This window comes from Carettochelys insculpta, chromosome 22 (genome assembly GCF_033958435.1).
Source record: "Carettochelys insculpta isolate YL-2023 chromosome 22, ASM3395843v1, whole genome shotgun sequence".
In the NCBI taxonomy this organism is placed as follows: Eukaryota; Metazoa; Chordata; order Testudines; family Carettochelyidae; genus Carettochelys; species Carettochelys insculpta.
In genome coordinates this window covers 19,045,454-19,064,782 of record NC_134158.1, presented here as the reverse complement: position 1 = coordinate 19,064,782, position 19,329 = coordinate 19,045,454, and the positions used below count along the sequence as shown (strand labels likewise).

The following is a 19,329-nucleotide window of genomic DNA, read 5'->3' as shown; positions in this document are numbered from 1 at the left end:
CCAGAGCTCACGTCCCTCCCCCATTTAGACTCCCTGCTGCCCACCTCCTTAAGGCTCTGGGAGGGAGTTTGGGCACAGCATGATCAGCTGCTGGGCCCCAGGCTCATCCATCTCATTTAAAATGTTGAAATACGTTCCTGTTGTTATGTCTGTGTATTCACATTTATACACCGATTCGCAAAGCTTTTACATTCGACAGACTTATATTCTTATACGTGACAAAAGAGGCTCTTTTCAAACGAACATAACAGAAATTTCCATTGGTTTGGTTGACATTACACAGATTGGGCATGGGAGACTGCAAACTGCCGGGCCAAAAAGCGGAGCCCAATGTAAAGAGTTTGCTCCCCCTGTCTTAGAAGACGTTTAGGAGTAAATTACAGCTAAATAACAACACAGAACACTGAGAGCCAGGGCTGATGGCTGGAAACAAACGTCATTGGACTGCAGGAAACTTGGCCGCACCCATGCTAAGTCGTCATCCGGGTAACTAAAATCATGCCGGATTACAGATGCTGCTGGATGAGAAAGTTCTGGATTAGAGAGGTTCAGCCTGTAGTTTAGCTTGTTCTAGAACACCCCCCTTTTTGCACATGTAGCACTACAAGGGGGAGAGCTAACTCAGTGGTTTGAGCGTTGGCCTGCTAAATCAGGGTTGTGAGTTCAATCCTTGAGGAGACTGTTTAGGGATCGGGGCAAATAGATGCCAGGGGTGGTGCTTGGTCCTGCAGAGAGGCCAGGGGACTGGACTAGATGACCTCCTGAGGTCCCCTCCAGCTCTAGGAGATGTCTATCCCCAATTACATATATTACATACCCATGGGCCATTCACAACCAGACTTGAGAGCTAGTCAATCCTTTCGTTGTCTTAATCCCTCTGCACATGAACAATACAAGTCTGTACAGGAAACAGCTCTCAGCCAGCTCTAGGAAACAGACCTTTATCCTAGACACCTCCATGCTGAATACTACAGCTACGCAGGGACACTATAAACAAACAATTAGGAGCTATTGCCTGCACCCAGGGCCAGAAACAAGACAGCCTGGTTGGAGGAGGATGCGATGCTTGGAGGGATGAGAGGGGGAAGAAGGAACTGAGAGAGGGATATTTGCTGCCCAAGAGTTAATGTACCTGTCCCACCTCCCTCAGGGGCTTAAACTACAGGAAGGGAGGTTTAGGTTGGACATGAAAAAATTCCTAACTGTCAGGGTGGTTAAACACTGGAATAAATGACCTAGGGAGGTTGTGGGATCTCCATCACTGGAGATATTGAAGAGCAGGTGAGATAGACACCTGGTGGGGATGGTCTAACAGTGCTTGGACCTGTCAAGAGGGCAGGGGACTGGACTCAATGGCCTCTTGAGGTCCCTTCCAGTTCCAGTGTTCTATGTGTCTATGATCTGAAGCCCCACAGCCCAGGGGCAGCTGCAAACAGAGCTGGTGTTTATCTTTGGAGTAAACTTTCTAAAGTATTGTCTTTACAGAGCCCGAACAGGCCAAAGAATCACCCAGCAGGGGCTATATTCACAGCGCTAGTTAGGTGTCGCCCCACATCCAACATGTAAGCACCCCAGGCATCCAAAATCCCTGTGCAGGAAGTTCCCAAGACATCTCCTGTCACCTGCTGGGTGTGCACACAGCCATGGGCACTGAGGTTTTTCTTTTCACAAGGTGCTTCACCCCCCACTCTGCGCCTACCCCAGCCCCCACTCCGCCTCCTCTCCAAGACCCAGCCCTTGCTCTGCCCTTTCCTCACCCCATTTTGCCCCTCCCCTCCTCTCCCAAAGCCCCACCCTCAGGCTAGCTCTTCCCGCCCTGCCTGCAGGTTACACTCTGCCCTCCCGCAATCCCCTCCCCCAGCAGCCAAACACCTGTGGCTGGCGGGTGCTGAGCTCCCACCTTGGTCCCTGGCAGGGCCCACCAAGGCAGCGCCTAGCTCACCTCTCAGCCTTCGCAGGTGTCGCAAACTTGGCGCTTCCCCCCAAATTGCCTCAACCTGCAGGCTGTGCACTAAGCTGGGGATGGGCAATCATCTTCTACGGGGCGGGGGAGGCACTCCAAGAATTTGGAAAGTGGTCAAGGGCTGCACTTTTCCATTATGTTAATGGAAGAGGTGTGGGGTCTGGGAGGGAAGTTGGGTGAAGGAGGAGGTTGTGATCTGGGGTAAGGGACTGGGGTGCGGGGGAGGCCCAGATAGTTGAAAACTGCTGCTGCTTCATGTGGCTCTTTGCTCCAGACACAGAGGTGGGGGGAGGGGAGGCTTTGCGCAACACTCCCACACCCCACCCCCAGCAAAATCTCTCAGCTCTTATTGGCCAGAAACCAGAAAACAGTCAATGGGAGCTGAAGGATTTTGCAAGGGGCGGGAGCAGCACACCATGCCTCCCTCCCCTCCCCCAGCCCTCGCACCACCCTTCTATCACCCCGTCCTGAGGCCCCATCCCTGCGCCGCCTCTTCCCCCCAGCACCCTGCCCCCCACTCCCTCTTCTGTGCCCCTGCTGCTCCCCCTTACGGCAGGTTAGAAATGAGAGAGAGATGGAGCCATGGCCCCCCACTGCAACCTGGAGCTCCCAAGCCCTGCAGCAGAGCATATCCAGGAGGCTGCTGTGGGGCTGGGAGGCAAAGCTCCCACATCCTGTGGCAGAGGGGGGCTGGGAGCTCCCCCACCATCCCTCCAGCAGCCCCAGCTGTGGGAACCTGGTAGGGCGTGGAGGTGAGAGGTGAAGAGCCATACTGGCTCCACATTTTTTTGTTTTCTTTTTACAAAACAAGCCCTGCCAAGCAGGGTCAGTCCTGCCAGCAAAGACACTGAGCAGGGCAGACCTTCCAGAGTTTAACCAGAACAGTTCTGGGGAACAGGAGAGGGAGCCTACCTGCTTGCTCCCACGTCTCTGATGGGGGCCTCCAGTCAAGGCAAGCAAACACTGAACAGGGATGGGGGCTACAGACAGCGAAATAACTGATCCTGCAGGGGTTGGCCAAGACATAGGTGACATAGGAAATTACCCCAACTACCAGCTGAGCTGGGTATAAAAGAGTGGGCTTGTTTAGAGGGGACCAAGTAGTCACCGCAGAAGATAGAAGAGCTGACATCATGATGTAGTACTCAGAGGTACTGAGACCTCATCTGAAGTGAGTGAAGTCTCTGCTCTACAGCCTTGGCTGAGAGCCAGCTGGCCTTTAGCTCATGCAGTAGAGTGCAGGGCTTTAGACCCTATGCTCACAGGTTCTATCCATGGTGCTAACAGCCTGGGTCTGTTGGCGTTACAAGGACACATCATGTGTGGGGCTTGAGGCTGGCCTAAGGATTAACCAGGAAGGGGATCTACTGATGAGGCATGAATGAGATTGCACATGGAATGGCCAAAGTAAAGCAATGGCCGACAGGAGTCTTTACAGCAGACGGATTCACTTTCAGTGGCAGGAATGATGTAGTCCTGGTAGATAACTGCTCCTCAGTCTGTGAGATGGGCTGTCTGGAAGACACATAAGCCAGGACCCAAACGTGCATTTTGCAAGATCTGGCACCCTGAAGCCCTGTGCTCAGGAAATGGGCCAAGGCATGCGCACACAGCAGCACTCAATGCCAAAGGGGAATCTGAGCACAAGGCATTTTCCCCTCTGTCCTCACAAAGAAACGGGGAGGAAGGAAAGAGCTGTCAATAAGGGCAGCCGAGAGGCTGGTGGCAAAGGCAAACTAGACAGGACAGGATCTCCACCAGGCAATGCTGGAGCATTGCAGTAGAATCTCCCAGCGTCCAGAGAGCAGCCCAGGGACTGATGGCATGGAGAACCGAGGTTTTGCTTCTTAGCAGGAGAGACAGAGGCAAACCAATACAAAAGGGAGTCTGTTTAAACTTGGTTTTAGCAGTTTGTAAGGGCAAACCCAACTTGTATCAAGAACATAAATAGCACAGACTACTTCCATGTTCTTAGGACTTACAATAATAAACTAGAGATTACCAACATGTGAACCTTTGCAGGTTTGCACAGGCCACTCTTCCTTATTCCTTAATACCAAATGCACAGCTATTACCAAGAACAAAAGGGATTACTTAACAATATCCTGTGTCACTTCAGAGAAGAATCAGTTTTTCCTCTTCTGGGCTGTAAGTTCAGTTCTTGGCTTTCTTCAGTGTGCAGTGCTTTTTTGATTCAATGTGCTTACAGCAGTACCAGTTTTGACCAAGTTTATCCTCAAACAGGGTCTCTGCACTTAGTTGGTCCTCACTTGTCTGTTAGGCACCTTTGAACTGTTCATCCTTTGCAAGTGGGTGCCTTGTTTAGTTTGCAGGATCTGTTTTCATCTAACACAGATCTTTGATCAAGTCCCTTTTTTACCAATTATATTTCATGTCTGTGCACTTGCTGGTACATCTGTAGATTTTATTTCCCTCTACTTACTTCCCTTCTCTAGCAGCGTCTGCTCACATTCCCAGGTTTGATTTTTTCTTCTCCTGTTTCTCTGGACCTGAAGCTTTTCCTAGGTTCCTGCTCTCCTCCTTCTGACTTCCTTGTCCACTACTTTTGTGCTCTAGTTCTTATATCACCTCACCTCCTACCCAGACTCCAGTTCATCCACTGGCTCACCTCTTAGATTCTTATAGAATGGTGTGAGTGCAAGGGACCTCCAGAGATCTTCCAGTCCAGTCCCCTGCACTTAAGGTAGAACTTCTCCATCTCTAACAGCCTTTTTTCCAACTGGCCCGTTTGGGTGGCTTTTAAGTTCCCTCCATAGCTCCAGCTCCATAGCTCATAGGCTCTTTCTCTCCCCAGGACAGCATTCTGGGCTGCTGCATCACATGCTAGTCCCAGGGTCAGGGTGACAGCATGTACACCACTGTCACCTACTGGATACAACAGGGCCTGCTCAACTGCTGATAGCTCATGGAGGACCTCCGTTAGCGCAAATGGCAGAGGCCTAGGCTTTCAGAGCAGGAGGCTCGCAGTTTAACCCTCAACATGATTCCAACATGGAAATGTAGTATTAGAGAATACAAGCCCCCAAACTGCTTGTCAACTTGATCTGTCTGGGCCCATACCACAAGTTTAATCTAAGCTATTTAGCTGGTCCCTCTTCCTCATAGTATCTGGGTTCCTCATAGTCTCTGCTGAATTTATCCCTCTAGTAAGGGCAGAAATTGAGGCCAGGAGAGACAAGGTCAGTGGTAGGCAACCTGCTGCTCTCACACAGCCCATCAGGGATCTCTGTGGCCCACAGAAGATTTTGTTCACCGCTACTTACATACAGAGTTGTCAGATTTCCCTGGTTTTCATTCCACGTGTTTTTTTCCTTCCCAGTATTACTCAAGTGATACACGCTTTAAGCCAGGGCATGTGACATGAAGTGAACGCCGGAGATATTTAAGACCAGGTTAGATAAATGTCTATCAGGGATGGTTTAGACAATACTTGGTCCTGCCATTGAGGCAGGGGGCTGGACTCGATGACCTCTCAAGGTCCCTTCCAGTCCTAGCATTCTATGATTCTATGATTTAACACTGACTGTGAGAGCCATCCACTCCCTCAGCAGCCAGTCAAAGCACACCTCCAGCACAACTGGCACACCTCACAAATTCTAGAGTATGACAGTGCAGTTAGCAAACTACCATTTCCTGGGAAACTCTCATGGTTACACCAATCTTGCATCTGACGGAGATGAAGGAGAACAACTCATGCAGCCCATTCACTAACTTAGGTTGCCCATCGCTGAACTAGGTGACTTGCCTGAGGTCATGCAAGAAGCCAGTAGAAGAACAAGCCCTTGAACTCAGGTCTCTTAAGTTTAAGGCTCACCAAAAAGCTCTTTGGGAAGAGACCATGTCCATCCTACAACTGTGTAGCTAATGTTCTGTTCCCAGTTTTGCGCCCTCCATGTGTGGTCACAGCCCAGAGTCAACCACTGGCAGCTGTGGGGTGCGGACCTCCTACCCACTGCCGGGTGAGGCAGGAAATCAGCCTCCCACTTGCCCCCCCACTCCCCCTCCGATCAGAATGCCAAAGGAAGGGGCCAGAGCTGCCTTCCCATCATCTTGCGCTGGGGATGGGGGGCAGGGCCAGGCTTAGGCAGGGGCTCACCTCCCCTCTGTCCCCTTGCCCAAGTGCAGGACAATGTGGGGTATTCATTGCCCCCTGCCACAGGTGGGAGGAACCAGTGGAACCTGCTCCCCCATCCCGTGGAGGGACCAGAGCAGGGCCCCCAAGTGGGGGTCCAGGCAGGGGGGACACTTGTGCCCCAGGTGGGGGGGAGACAGTTTGGGAACTGCCCCCGCATTCCGTGAGAGTAGGAATCAGGCGCCCCTGCGTCCATATCCCCTGGGGCTCTGGGGGCTGTGAGCCAGACTCGGGCCTACTAGGCCTCTCCCACGCGCAGGCTAACGTAGGCACCTCTGCCGGCTCCGCGTCCAGACCCCCGCCCGAGGCCGCCAGGCGACTCCCCGGTTCCAGTCCGCTGCCCACACAAGGCGCCGCGGAGCTCGGGCTCCCCCTGGCGGATCCGTCGGGAATGACACCACCCTACCCTGGGGAAGAACCACAATCCCCAGTGTGCACTGCCGCGGTCGCACGGCCTGCCGGGAAGGGACCCGAGCAGCTCGGAACTACGGCTCCCAGCAGGCCGCGCGGCAGGGAGATGCCGGATATCCGTTGAGAGAGGCGGGGGTGAAAAAGCGAAGGGGGAAAAAGGTCTAGGGGGCCAGGTGGGGACGTGATTATCATGGTGAGTGGTGGGGTATCATTGCGGGCCTCTATGGGGGCTGGGCTGTGGGTTTGGTTGCTTATCCCTGGGGTACCATTGGGAGACCTTGTGGGGGGTTGTGGGTCTGGTTCCTTATTCCTGTGGGGGAGGGTCACCCCTGGGGGGGAATGTGGGTCTGGTTCTTTATCCCTGGGGGCACCATTGGATGGAAGGTGGGTCCTCGTTCCTGAGGAGAGGGGAAAAATTGGGGCCCTCTAGGGGAGGAATATGGGTCAGGGTCTCCAGCTCTAAACGATAATGCTTTGCCCTGCCGGACGTGCAGGGGGCTGAACTGGGGGACCTCACATGTTCTGTTCTAGTCATATGATTCTGTGAGTCTACCCTCAGAGTGGGGAAAGGCACCTGTAACAGAGGGATGTGGGTGAGCCTCCCTGTCCTGGGAGGGGAAAGGGACACACCATTGGGGTATAAGCTCCCCCACTTGTGGGAAAGTGGGGAGCACCCAGGTGCCTGTGGAGAGAGGGATTTGTGGGAAGACATTTGGTAGGCAAAGGGACTGGAAATAGGGGTAACAGAAGAAAGCTGGGGTGTTTTTGTAGGGTTGTGATTCTGACAGAGCTCTTACTGCTCTATGGGCTGCATACAGGTATTGTGCAGCCACCACTGACATGCAGCCATCTTTGGCGTTGGATGGAGTAGGTGTTTATTCATGTGTCCTCTTGTCTATGAGCAGCTGGTCACAGAGATTTTTCTTTGCTTTAAGGGACGGGAGCAGGAGGCTTTGAGGCCTAGTTGTCTTTATGAATTTCTCAGGGGCTATGTGGTGTGGCATTGTGACAAGTGGGGAGATTTTAGATGATCATGGCTTTCAATGTGCCTGCTAATTCTTCCTATCCATGGGTGAAATAAATTTTGTTATGTCTACCAAGGCATGTGCAGATGTGCACCATGAAAAGAAACTCATATTGCCAGCTGTAGATATGGTGGGTGCTCAGCTGGGTGACATTTGAATCTCTCCTGGGCAGCTGCCCAAGTGCTCAGTTTACAGGGAACATTGATGATTTTGGGCTGACATGACCATCAGATCAACAGCCCTATTTCTGAATGCTTGAGTGTCCCCATCTGACTTATCCTGGGTTAGTTTAGGTGGCACAGGGAATTCTTAACAATATCTAGACACTTCCATGCCTAACCCAGTGATTCCAGTTGAGCTGGCTGAATGAGCCAAAGCTGTCACCATCACAATAGGATGGTCGCAAAATCACCAGCACATATGGGCTCGACCCTGGAGACTGGGGTCTGTGCTTGTGTCTGTGTATAATTGAACTACAGAAACTAGAGCTGGAAAAGACCCATTTGATTTCCCAGGCCATTTGCTTGCAGATTCAGTCTGTCTCTTGAGCCCTGCCAGTTCATCTTTTTTTTTTTTTTTTTTTTTTTTTTTAAAGTTTTATAAAGAAATTCAAGCACAGTGATGGCTGCCTGTCATTTGCCTGTGACTTCCTTAGTAAGTAACTTACTAGCTTTTAAATTCTTGAGCAAGCATTGGCTGTGACTGAGCTAGGAATAAGTGAATAAGGAAATTTTTTTTTTATTTACTTGTTCCCATAACATAAGAACTAGGGGACACCAAATGACATTGCTAGCAATCTACTCAGCTTGGTCAGTGATTGCTGGCAGGGTCGTCCTTGGGAGAAATGGGGCCCTACACAGTACTGTGAAATTGGTACCCATGGCAGGGAGGAATGAATTTTTTAGACCTGAGATTTTATAATCTTCAGCAACACTCTAATGAAATATTTTTAAAGCAGACTTTAAACTCTGGTCCTGTCGACTTGCACAATAAATTCAGAAGTTGACAGTCTGTACCTGGAGTTGGCAAATGCCCATTCAGTGGCTTTGTTGACACTGGAATGGCTCTTTCACAGGTTTTGCTAATAGCTCTGGTTGGATTTTTCACTTGTAAGTTCACTAGATCCTCTCTGGAGGAAGCAGAGCCATAGAACAGGGACAGAAGAGGTGGGTGGGTGAACATGAAGACCCACTGGATGGGTAAGGACGGCTCTGATCACCACGATGCAGAGGATGGACCAGCATGGCTACTATAAGGTTTTGCTGGGCTGTGTGTGTGTGGTGGGAGGGGGACTTGGAGCGAGGGATCCAAACCTAGAGCAAGCACTTGGGGTCAGTGTCTCAGTGCAGAGCTGAGCAGCAAGTGGCTGGCAGTGACAGCAGGGCCTGCCTGCATAGGCAAAGCAGAGTAGATGAATCCAGGTGTAATGGTGTGGCCTGACTGTGGGCAGAGTCGGACCAGCTGGGCGGGAAGATCAAGCTTGGAAAAGCCATTCAGCGATTGCCGCTTCGTGAGATCTTTCCAACTTTCAGATACATAACTCGGGTGCTGCAGGAACTTGCCCATGCTCTGAAACTTCTGCTTGGCCTTCTCTTCCTGCGGAGTCCTGGACATGGGACACAGGTGGAGACAGGACTTCTCAGGGGTGGAAATCCATCTCTCCCCCACTGACTGATTGTGACCCCCTCACCCCCGGGTCAAGTCCCCACTCCTTCCCTCTGCTAATTGTCTAATGGGGACAGTGGCTAATGTGCAGCTAGAGGCATGAGGGTTAGTTGCAGTGTGCGAAGTGATTGGAGATCTTCGGGTGCTGGAGCCCTGTGAAATACAGTAAACCCTTGAGATACCAAGTTGCACTTGTCTTGGGTTAACGTGGGGAAACTGCTCCTGCAGCGGTGGCAGCCTGACTCTTGGCTGCTGCCCCTGACAGGAGCAGTTTCCTGGTCCCCGGAGTGGCAGGGAGCTGGGAACCATGGCTGGTCAGTTTCCCAGGTCCTGCAAGCAGCGGGGAGAGCCAGACTGTCCCATGGTTCCTGTTTGCCCTCGACTTGCACAAAAATTTGAGTTACGTGGGGAGTGCAAGAAAGCAACCCCCCTCCCTCCCCACCCCTGGTAACTCGAGGGTTTACTGTATAAGGAAAAATGAGCTTAAAATGCAGGCATGTGTCTGTAATGCTATCATCTGGCAATAGACTGGAAATGAACAGGATTTCCCCACTGGACTCCTGCAACGGGCTGGCTCTGTGCTGGAGCCGTGCCAGCTGCCTGTCTGAATTTCCTCTGAGCAAGCCCTTTCTCCTGGCTCAGCAGAATGCAAGACCTCTTGGGCTGTTTGCACGGGCCCTGCAGTGTACTGAGGCAGCTCCTTTCAGAGGAGGAAGTTACTGCCAGGACCCTCCTGACCCCACTGCTCAGTGACAGATTCCAAGGCCACCCGGGACTTGTATGATCCTCTGGTCTGATCCCCTGGATAACACCGGCGGAAGAACGGCCCCAGAGCAGATCTTGCCATCAGGCACCCAAAAACCTGATTTAAACCCGGTCCAAGCTGGAAAAACCGACTCCCCCAGCACACAGTGAGTTGTTCCCAAGGTTAATTCCTCTCTGTGTTAAGAAGAGACACCTTATTTCCAGTCTGAATTTATCTAGCTTCAGCTCCCAGCCACTGGGTCGTATTTAGCCTTCCCCTCTCTCTGCTCAGCTGAAGAGTTCCCTGTCAGTACTGACAGATAGTGACTAAGTCCATCCACTACATTCTCTCTAAGTTAAATAAATGGAGCCCCTGGGGTTTGTCCTGACGAGGCAGCTTTCCTAACCCTCTGATGGTTCTTGTCGCACTCCTCGTCAATTGATCAACTTTCTCTTTGCATTGCGTGCAGCGGAATTGGAGCCAGGATCCCAGAAGTGGCCAAACACGGAAATAAAATCACTCTGCTCCTGCTTGTGATTCCCCTGTTGCTGAGTCCTGGGATCACATTCACTCTTGGCAACAGTAACTTTTGGAGCTTGTGTTCCCTGATCGTAAACCACCGCCCTTAGCACAGCCTCCCCGAGATTCTGAGCCCCTGGCTTCCCAGGATAGGGTCCCTGGTGCAGAGACACCCCAGAGCAGCTTTGTAAGCCGTGATATCTCTGGTTGGGACATGGGACCTCACTGAGGCAGAGGGGAGGGGGATCCTGGCAATGGGAAGGGGCCTCCCGAAGAGGAAGGGGAATGAATCCCTGTCTGCCCAGCTTGTGGCCAGGACATGAGACAGAGGCTGGTGGATTGAATGGAGGACGGAGGCTGGGCCCAGCAGGGGAATAGACAATCTGCACCAGTGGCTTCTCCGCCCGTGGGCATCCCTGCGTTAACACCCCCCTTATCTGTTGCGCACACAGCCTGGCAGAAGGCATGGGGTTGGGGAGGTGCATCAGAGGCACATTGTGTCTGTTTGCACGGCCCCAGGAGGTCAGCAGATGGAAGGACGGGACCTGTAGGGGGAGACGCCCATGGAGGGTGCCATGTTCTGAGGCAGTTCTGCAGCTCTGTTCTCCGAGAGAAACCCTGGGGAGGGAGAGATGTGTCCTGCTCACCCGCACCCGATTCTCACTCTTGCCGTTCACTGGAACGGTCTGGCCATGAGAAGCAAGCGCTAGTGATCTTTGACCATTGCTGAGACAATTTCCAGGGGTGGGGAGATGATGCCCTTTAGGAAAGAGCCCAGAAGGGGGTCTATGAGGCATGTAGAATAACAAGGGTAGAAGGGCTGGGACTTACCGCAGCTCCATGTGATGGGTGGAGACTAACATCACGTGGGACATCTGCTCTGGCTCTAGAGGGGACGCCCTGCCTGGGGCCTTGGCACCCTCAGACAAACCCTTCTGAGCTCTGCTGCAGAGGGGCAGTGGCTCCGTCTCTGTAAAGCAACAGCCCCCAGGTTCTGCCTGGCAGAAGGCAGCATTGGCGGCGGCTGCTGCTGAGCAGTCATATTGATGACATGCTTAAAAACCAGCTGAGATGAGGCATGCAAGGCGCTCTACGGATGGTAGCAGCCAGCCCCTGCCCCAAAGAACCGGCAACTGAAGTAGACTGTATGGAGCTGGGATGGGGTAAGAGGGCGGCGAAGGGCATGTTGGTGCAGTGACTTTGGTCGGGTGGGATGAGTTAGGAGGGGATCGGAGAAATGCAAAGAGGAACTGGTGCTTGGGGGCGGGAATGGGGCAGAGAGAGGGGGTTGGAGCAAATGACCAGTCAGCGCAGGGCAAAGAGAGTCTACGCTGAAAGCCAAGAAGTGTGCGATGAGCTAAAAGGTCCCTGTGTTGGAGGCGCCAGCTGCTGGGGTGAGGAAGAGGGGCACCATCCCAAGAGCTGGGTGGGGGGGGTCACCCCTGTGTTAGGGCTGCAGTCTCCAGCACTGGGGAGAGAGGGCTGAGTGGGCTGCCCGTAACTCCACCTGCTCTCCCTGCAGATTCGCTTCATCCTCATCCAGAACCGGGCTGGCAAGACACGCCTGGCCAAGTGGTACATGCAGTTCGATGACGACGAGAAGCAGAAGCTTATTGAGGAGGTGCATGCCGTGGTCACAGTGCGGGATGCCAAGCACACCAACTTTGTGGAGGTAGGGTGCCCGGCTCTGCCCCAGTCTAAAGCAGGGGTATCGTGCCCTCTCTGCTATAACCCTTCACTTTATGCTGGCCCTGGCCTTGGGGATCTCCATGCCTGAGCCTCCTTGGCTGCTGGGTCCTGCTGGGGCTGCAGCCTGCAGGTGGTCATTGAGGCAACTCTCAATGCAGTGTACTTGTTATCCAGTGTAAGGATGGTGGATCACAGCGGCCAGGAACCTGCTGTCGGCTGCTCGGTCCGTTTGCCCTCTGGAGTGGGGAGCCAGCTTCTCTGTTTGAGGCTAACCCAGCCAGTTGCATGAGGTTTCGCGCTTCTCCAGGCGTCTATCCTCCAGTCGCAAGCCACCAATGCCTCATCTCATTGGAGTCACTCCAGTTGGCCCGGTGGGCAGCGGGCTTGCACTGAGCTGATGGGATGGATCTGGAGGCAGTGTGGCCTAGTGGGTAGAGTCCAGGACTCTACCAACTCAGGAGAGCTTGGAGTCAGTTCCTGGCAGTGCCCTCGCCTGCTGGGGGACTTTGAGCAAGCTGTTGCCTCCGTTTCCCCGTGTGCAAAACAGAACTAACCCTGCCCGTTCTTCGGAAAGCACTCGGAGGTCAGTGGGTGGGGAGCTCTAGATTAGAGCGAGGGATTATCCCATAGGTTTGACTATTGTCGTACAGCTGATCCATCGGAGACTGGCAGCTCTCTGCTACTCAAGGCAGGTAACGGAAGCAGGAGTTGTCTGACCCGGGTGCACCTCTGTGGGCAGAACACTTGTCAGCTCCTTCTCTCTCTCTCTCCCCCCGCCCTCCTAGTTCCGGAATTTTAAGATCATCTACCGACGCTACGCGGGGCTGTACTTCTGCATCTGTGTGGATGTGAACGACAACAACCTGGCCTACCTGGAGGCCATCCACAACTTCGTGGAGGTGAGCGCTGCCTGCGGCCGCTGCCCTTCCCTCAGTGCCACTCCATGGAGCTGGCTCTGGGCCTGGTCCCTTGTGCCGAATCCTCAGAGGGACCATTGCCCTAAAGGGAGTGTGATTGGCTTTCAGCAGCCCCTCTGTGCTGGTAGGACAGTGAGCAGTTCCTGCCCCTCTGATCTGGGCTGGGCCGGGCTGTAAAGATGACCCCTGGTCCTCCAAGTGAACTGGGCGTTCTTTGCATTAAAGGGGCTAGCACGATGCACGTGCTGAATTAAAGGCAGTTATTGCAGACTCCACTGGCTGCAAGGGAGCTCCTTTGGTGACCCTTCTGTGTTTGTGAACAAGACATGAGAAGTCATTCTTCTGCTCTACTCTGCACTGGTTAGGCCCCAGTTGGAGTATTGTGTCCAGTTCCGGGCGCTGCATTTCAAGAAAGATGTGGAGAAATTGGAAGGGGTCCAGAAAAGAGCAACAAGAATGATCAAATGTCTAGAGAACATGACTTAAGAAAGGCTGGAAGAATTGGGCTTGTTTAGTTTGGAAAAAGAAGATTAAGGGGAGACATGATAGCAGTTTTCAGGTATCTAAAAGATTGTCATAAGGAGGAGGGAGAAAACTTGTTCTTCTTGGCCTCTGAAGATAGAACAAGAAGCAATGGGCTTAAACTGCAGCAAGGGAGGTTTAGGTCGGACATTAGGAAAAAGTTCCTAACTGTCAGGGTGGTCAAACACTGGAATAAATTGCCTAGGGAGGTTGTGGAATCTCCATCTCTGGAGATATTTAAGAACAGGTTAGATAAGTGTTTATCGGGGATGGTCTAGGCAGTTCTTGGTCCTACCATGAGGGCAGGGGGCTGGACACAATGACCTCTCAAGGTCCCTTCCAGTGCTAGCATTCTATGATTCTGAGCCAGGGCATGTCCCGCCTTGGGTATGGTCTGAGCCACTGCAATGGCTGGAAGCTGAAACTAGAGGGAAAGTTGATACCCCTGGAACAACTGACCCAGAGTCCAAGTGGCTTGTCCCTCAGTTGGAGTTGTAAATCAATCTGAGTGTGTCTTTTTCAACCACCCATGTAGCTCAGGCAGGGTCCCAGGTGGGATTCTGGGGGTGGTGCCATGCAGGGGATCAGCCCAGACAATCTCAATAGTCCCTTGTGGCTTTAGCATCTCTGTCTGTGAGGGGGCCTGGCTCCTTCCTCATCTGGGTCGCTGACACCCACCTCTTCTTTGTCTTGGCCCAGGTGTTGAATGAATATTTCCACAACGTCTGTGAACTTGATCTGGTCTTCAACTTCTACAAGGTGAGCTCAGCCCAGAGGGGGCACCCGGGATGAGCTGCTCTGCCGTTTGCTGCTTAGCACGTTCTTCTGTCGGCCACACCAGTGGGCTGGGGGACCCCATCCTGGGAAGCAGGAACTCTGAAAAAGGCTTGGGTATGGGTAATCCGCTGAACATGAGCTCCCAGTGCAATGCAGTAGCCAAAAAGCCCAGCATGTCCCTAGTGCACATCCAAAGGGGACTCGCACATTGGAGTGGAGAGAATCGTAGAAGCATTATGCTGCAAGGAGTTTTATCCCCTCTGTATTTGGCGTGACCACTGCTGACATCCTGTGTCCCGTTCTCATGTCCACAGGTCACAGAGGGTAATTGCGGAGCATTCAGAGACGTACCAGGGGAATGATTAAAGAATTGGAAATTACGCCTTGCGATAGATTTGGGGAGTTCTACATAGCTTAACAAAGGGATGCTTAGGCAGTGACTCAGTCCCCCTCCATCTGCACTGAGAACAAATGCTGAATAACAGACTCCTCAGGCTAGAAGGGAGGGGCCTAACGCTGTCCAGTGGCTGGAAGCTGAAGCTAAACAACTTCAGACTGGAAATCGGGTGCCAGCTTTTACTAAAGGAGAGTGTGACAGACCCTCCCCCTGGCTTTATAGAAAAGGGATTATGGATATAAATATGCATATCCTAGGGGTAACTCAAGCAGTCCTGTCGCACCTTACAGAGTAACAATTGTATTGATCAGTTACAGTAAATGCTCGATTTTCATGGACCCCAATGTAGTGGACTTTGGGAACAACAGATGCCCCCCAGCCCCTCGTTGTTCCCAAAGTCTGCTTAATCAGCGCCTGTAAAATCCTAAATCCTCCCCTTTCTCCCCCCAGTGACGGGTGATTTACTGGGGCTGCCGCTTCCAGCCACTGAACCCTCCACCGCAGCCTGGACTGCTGCTGGAGCCGCCATGTACCCTTCCCACCAGAGGTGGGACACGTATGTGGGCAAACCACTTGCATTCACGCCCCACCCTGGTGGGAGGAGCACGTATCAGAGGTTCTGCACCAGGCAGCTCCAGCCGTGCAGCGGGGACAGTCCAGTTGCAGCAGTGAATGCCAGCAGCTCCAGCCATAGCAATGGGCTCCAGTGAGCCAGGGGCTTCTTTTGCGGGGGGGAGGGGCGCGGAATGGGGCTGCGAGAGCCTGGGAGGGCAGTAAACCCTTGTATTTAATGGACTTTTTGGGTTTATGGGATGCCCTTCCCCCCCATTAGTCTGTTAAATCGCGGGTTTACTTTAATGAGCTTTCGTGGGTCTTACCCACAAAAGCTCATTAACTAATGAATAAAATTGTTAGCCTTTAAGGTGCTACAGGACTGCTTGTTTTTTTTCCTGTTAAGCTACAGACTAACAGTGCTACCCCTCAGGGATACCTGAGGATTGCTTGGGACAAAATACCTCTTGTAACCTATTGTTTTCAATGGTATAATTGGCTGGGTCTGTAAATCCTGTTCTTGTAGATATCATTCTTCTATGTGAAATTGGAAATATTATGTGCATGTCTGGTCGTTGTGCTAATAATAGTGCTAATAATAAAGGTGCTAATAATAGTCATTATTGGAGATCCTGGAATACTCCAAAGGGCAGGGTTATCTTCCCTAGTGACCAAGCCATCAACCTGATGGCTTGTTTTATTTGCCCGGTAGGTCTGGGAGGTGGTTGCTCTAGAAGGACATGTGACCATCTAACCTGGTACAGGTCTCCATTTTGGGACTTCATTTTTTTTTCTGTTGGGGGGAAGAGAGGAGAGGCTTAAACGAAGGGTTCCTGCCCAGGAGAAAGCTTGTTTAAGGCTGTCAAGTTGATTGCTCAGTCATTAGGAAAGATAACCCAGCCCTTTTGGTGGGGATCTGTCACAGAGCATAATTAACCATGTGACCAAGGGTCCTGGTTGTTCTCCATCACTGATTTTAAAATCAAGATGGGATTATTTGTCTAATGAGCTGCTCAAGGAATTTTGGGGCTCTTTTGTGACCTGAGTTATACAGCAGGGGTGTCAGGCGAAGTGATCATAATGGGCTGTTCTGGTCTTGAAATCTGTGGGCTCTTCCTGCTCTGAGCATGACCTCCCACTCTCCTCAGTGCAGGGAGGGAGGTTTAAACATTCAAAACACGTGTTCGAGAAACAGCCCTGGGCATGGGGGACTCTTCCAGTGCAAGGGGACAGATTTCATGCAGCCCTGGGACATTCCAGTATCCATGTGGTCCCTATTCAATGGCTATGGACCACGTGCCAGCCCCTCAGTAAGGCAAGGGCCCCGCTGTACCAGGGTAACACACAGAGCTCCTTTGCTCTGGGGGAGCGTGTGCACCAGTCTTTTTTTTTTCCCCTCCCAGGGCAAAGAATGTCAGAGCTGGTCCCAGCATTTCCCTTAGAAATGCTTTTCGGGGCCACTTAATGGAAAAAGCCAGGTGTTCCATCCTGGGCTGCCTGTATCCTGCAGGGCTCCCAATGGCTGAGGCGGTCCTCAGGAGACATGCCTGAATCTGTCCTGTAGTGCCTCTGGTTCATGGGCGGTCTGTTCTTCTGGCAGGTTTACACCGTGGTGGACGAGATGTTCCTAGCCGGCGAGATCCGTGAGACGAGCCAAACTAAAGTCCTGAAGCAGCTGCTTATGCTGCAGTCCTTGGAATGACTGAACTGGATCCAATCAGCTCCATCCAGCCCCTTGGACCCTCCGTACACCCAATCTCTGAATCAGTGACTGTCCCTGAGTGAAGTTCGCCACTCACCAGTGGGGGAGGGGACAGCCTCGCCAATGGATCAGACCCAAAAGCTGAAAATTTCAGTCCTGCTTTCCCCACACTCAAATGCAGCAGCCACCATCCTGTGGTGGGCCGGTTGGTCAGTCTAATGGCAGAGAGTGACTGTGGCTTTAAAAAAAAAAAAAAAAAAAAGAACAATGCCATTAGGCCCTGGATCCAACAGTTCCCTAACTTCTGTGTCTTTCCTTTATATAATCGGTGTGCTGTCTTCTCACGCCATTCAAGTCTGTGTGTTGTGCCGAGTCGGCAGTAGACGTGGGACCATAAATCCGTGTCACCCATTGGTGAGTGGCAGCCATGCTGTATGGCCAGTGATGTATTGAAATAAACCTTCTGTGAAACACTCCTTCCTGTATGGTGGTGTCGGAAGGGCCTGTGGGAAGCAGGAGGGAGGGAACAGAGGTGAGATTCCTGGAGGTAAATTTGTGCTCCACTTAGGAAGATCCACATCTCGTAGAGCTGGAAGGGACCTCAGGAGGTCATCGAGTCCAGTCCCCTGCCCTCTTGGCAGGATCAAGCACCATCCTTTTTTAAAATATATATTTGCCCCAGATCCTTAAATGGCCTCCTCAAGGACTGAGCTCACAGCCCTGGGTAGAGCAGGCTAATGTTCAAACCACAGGGCTATCCAGCTCCCAATCAGTGTCACACATACAGAATGGAAAGTGACTGCCTAGGAAGGAGCAGTATAGAAAGGGATCGAGGGGTCACAGTGGACCACAAGCTAAAGAAGAGTCAACGGTGCGGTGCTGTTACCAAAACCATGAACAACCTTCCAGGATGTATTAAGAGGAGTATCATAAGCAAGACAAGTAGTAATTCTGTTCAACTCTGTGCTGATTTAGGCCTGAAGTGGAGTATTTTCTCCAGTTCTGGGCACATTTCAAGAGCAATGTGGAGAAGGTCCAGAGAAGAGCAACAAAAAGGATGAAAGGTGTAGAAAACATGACCTATGAGGGGGGAAGAAGGGAAAGAACTGGGTATGTTTCATCAGGAAGAGAGAAGACTGAGAGGGGACATCAGCGTTTTCAAGTACCTGAAAGGTTGTTACAAGGAGGAGAGAGAAAAAGTGTTCTCCTTAACGTCTGAGGATAGGACAAGAAGCAGTGGGCTTAAACTGCAGCAAGGGAGGTTTAGGTTGGATCTCATGGGGGGAAAAACTTCCTAGCTTTTGGAGTGGCACTGGAATAAAGTACCTGAGGAGGTTGTGGAATCTCCATCAATGAAGGTGTTTAAGAGCAGGTTATACAAACTCCTGCCAGGGATGAACTACAGTGCTTGGTCATGACGTGGACTGGAATTAGTGGCCTCTGGAAGTTCCTTTCAGTTCTATGATTCCATAAGGCTCTGAGGTGGATGTTGGAAACTCTTGTTGAGTGCTGCTGTACACTGTGCTCTCAGTGAGGTCAGTCCCCAGCAGCTTCAGACAGTTCAACAGCACAGACTGTCACCAGAGCTGGTGGGGGATGGGGGAGAGGGGAGGTCTTCCCCCCATGGACAAATAGTTTTGTCTGCATTTTGCACGGAAAAATCTCGGCCACCCTTCTCCCTGAAATACTTGTTGGCCAGATGCTTTCAATTCTGAAACTGCTGTGGTGCATCATGGGATTTGTAGTTCTGTTACCATATGCATCTGTTCTCCCCATAGGCTGATTGCTCTGATTGGACTACTACTCCCAAGAGGCATCCGGCTCTTCCTTTGAAGGGAGGCTGTGTATCATGGGAGATGTCTGGCTGGGAAGCTCATCCCCTAAATGAGAACAGAAGCCGTGATGCACAGCTGTCATTTCAGGACTGAAATATTTTAGCTGTAATACATAATTCAAAAAACTAAGTGGCTCCATGTCTGCTTGGGAACTCCTGTGTGACCTTCAGATGCTGCAGGGATGTTGTCACAGATTGGGGCTGATTGCTTTAAGCAGCTTTCTCAAGAGCTTGGAGGAATTTGCCTGGGGTGTCATGAGAGAGGCCACTGGTGTCATTTTCCATCAGGAGCTGTTGTCTCCTTAGCTTTGTGCCCTCCTAGGGCTTTCCCCTCCTGCTGTTTTCCTGGAGAACACAGGCTCTTGTGAAGCAGTCAGGAATGCAGGGAACTATTGTTTCTTCCCTGCAGGAGGCTTGATTCTTTTTAGCAAGCTTCATTCTCTGGCCACATCCTCTCT

At 51.9% G+C, this 19,329-nt stretch overlaps 1 protein-coding gene across 3 annotated transcripts; it reads left to right on the top strand.

The window, feature by feature from the left end:
• The first annotated feature begins 6,657 nt into the window (after positions 1-6,657).
• Positions 6,658-19,117, top strand: AP2S1 (adaptor related protein complex 2 subunit sigma 1). Of its 3 annotated transcripts, XR_012648455.1 has the most exons (6): positions 8,159-8,206; positions 12,004-12,153; positions 12,956-13,069; positions 14,309-14,368; positions 16,936-17,451; positions 18,816-19,117. XR_012648455.1 is itself a non-coding variant. In XM_075016263.1 (5 exons), the coding sequence occupies exons 1-5, from the start codon at positions 6,718-6,720 to the stop codon at positions 17,035-17,037; spliced, it is 429 nt and encodes a 142-aa protein (XP_074872364.1). In that variant the 5' UTR covers positions 6,658-6,717; the 3' UTR covers positions 17,038-17,513. The 3 variants fall into 3 exon arrangements, 2 of the variants coding, with proteins under 2 accessions (XP_074872364.1, XP_074872363.1); XM_075016263.1 differs by lacking the exons at positions 8,159-8,206; positions 18,816-19,117 and adding an exon at positions 6,658-6,720 and having other exon boundaries at positions 16,936-17,513; XM_075016262.1 differs by lacking the exon at positions 18,816-19,117 and having other exon boundaries at positions 16,936-17,513.
• The last annotated feature ends 212 nt before the right edge of the window (positions 19,118-19,329 follow it).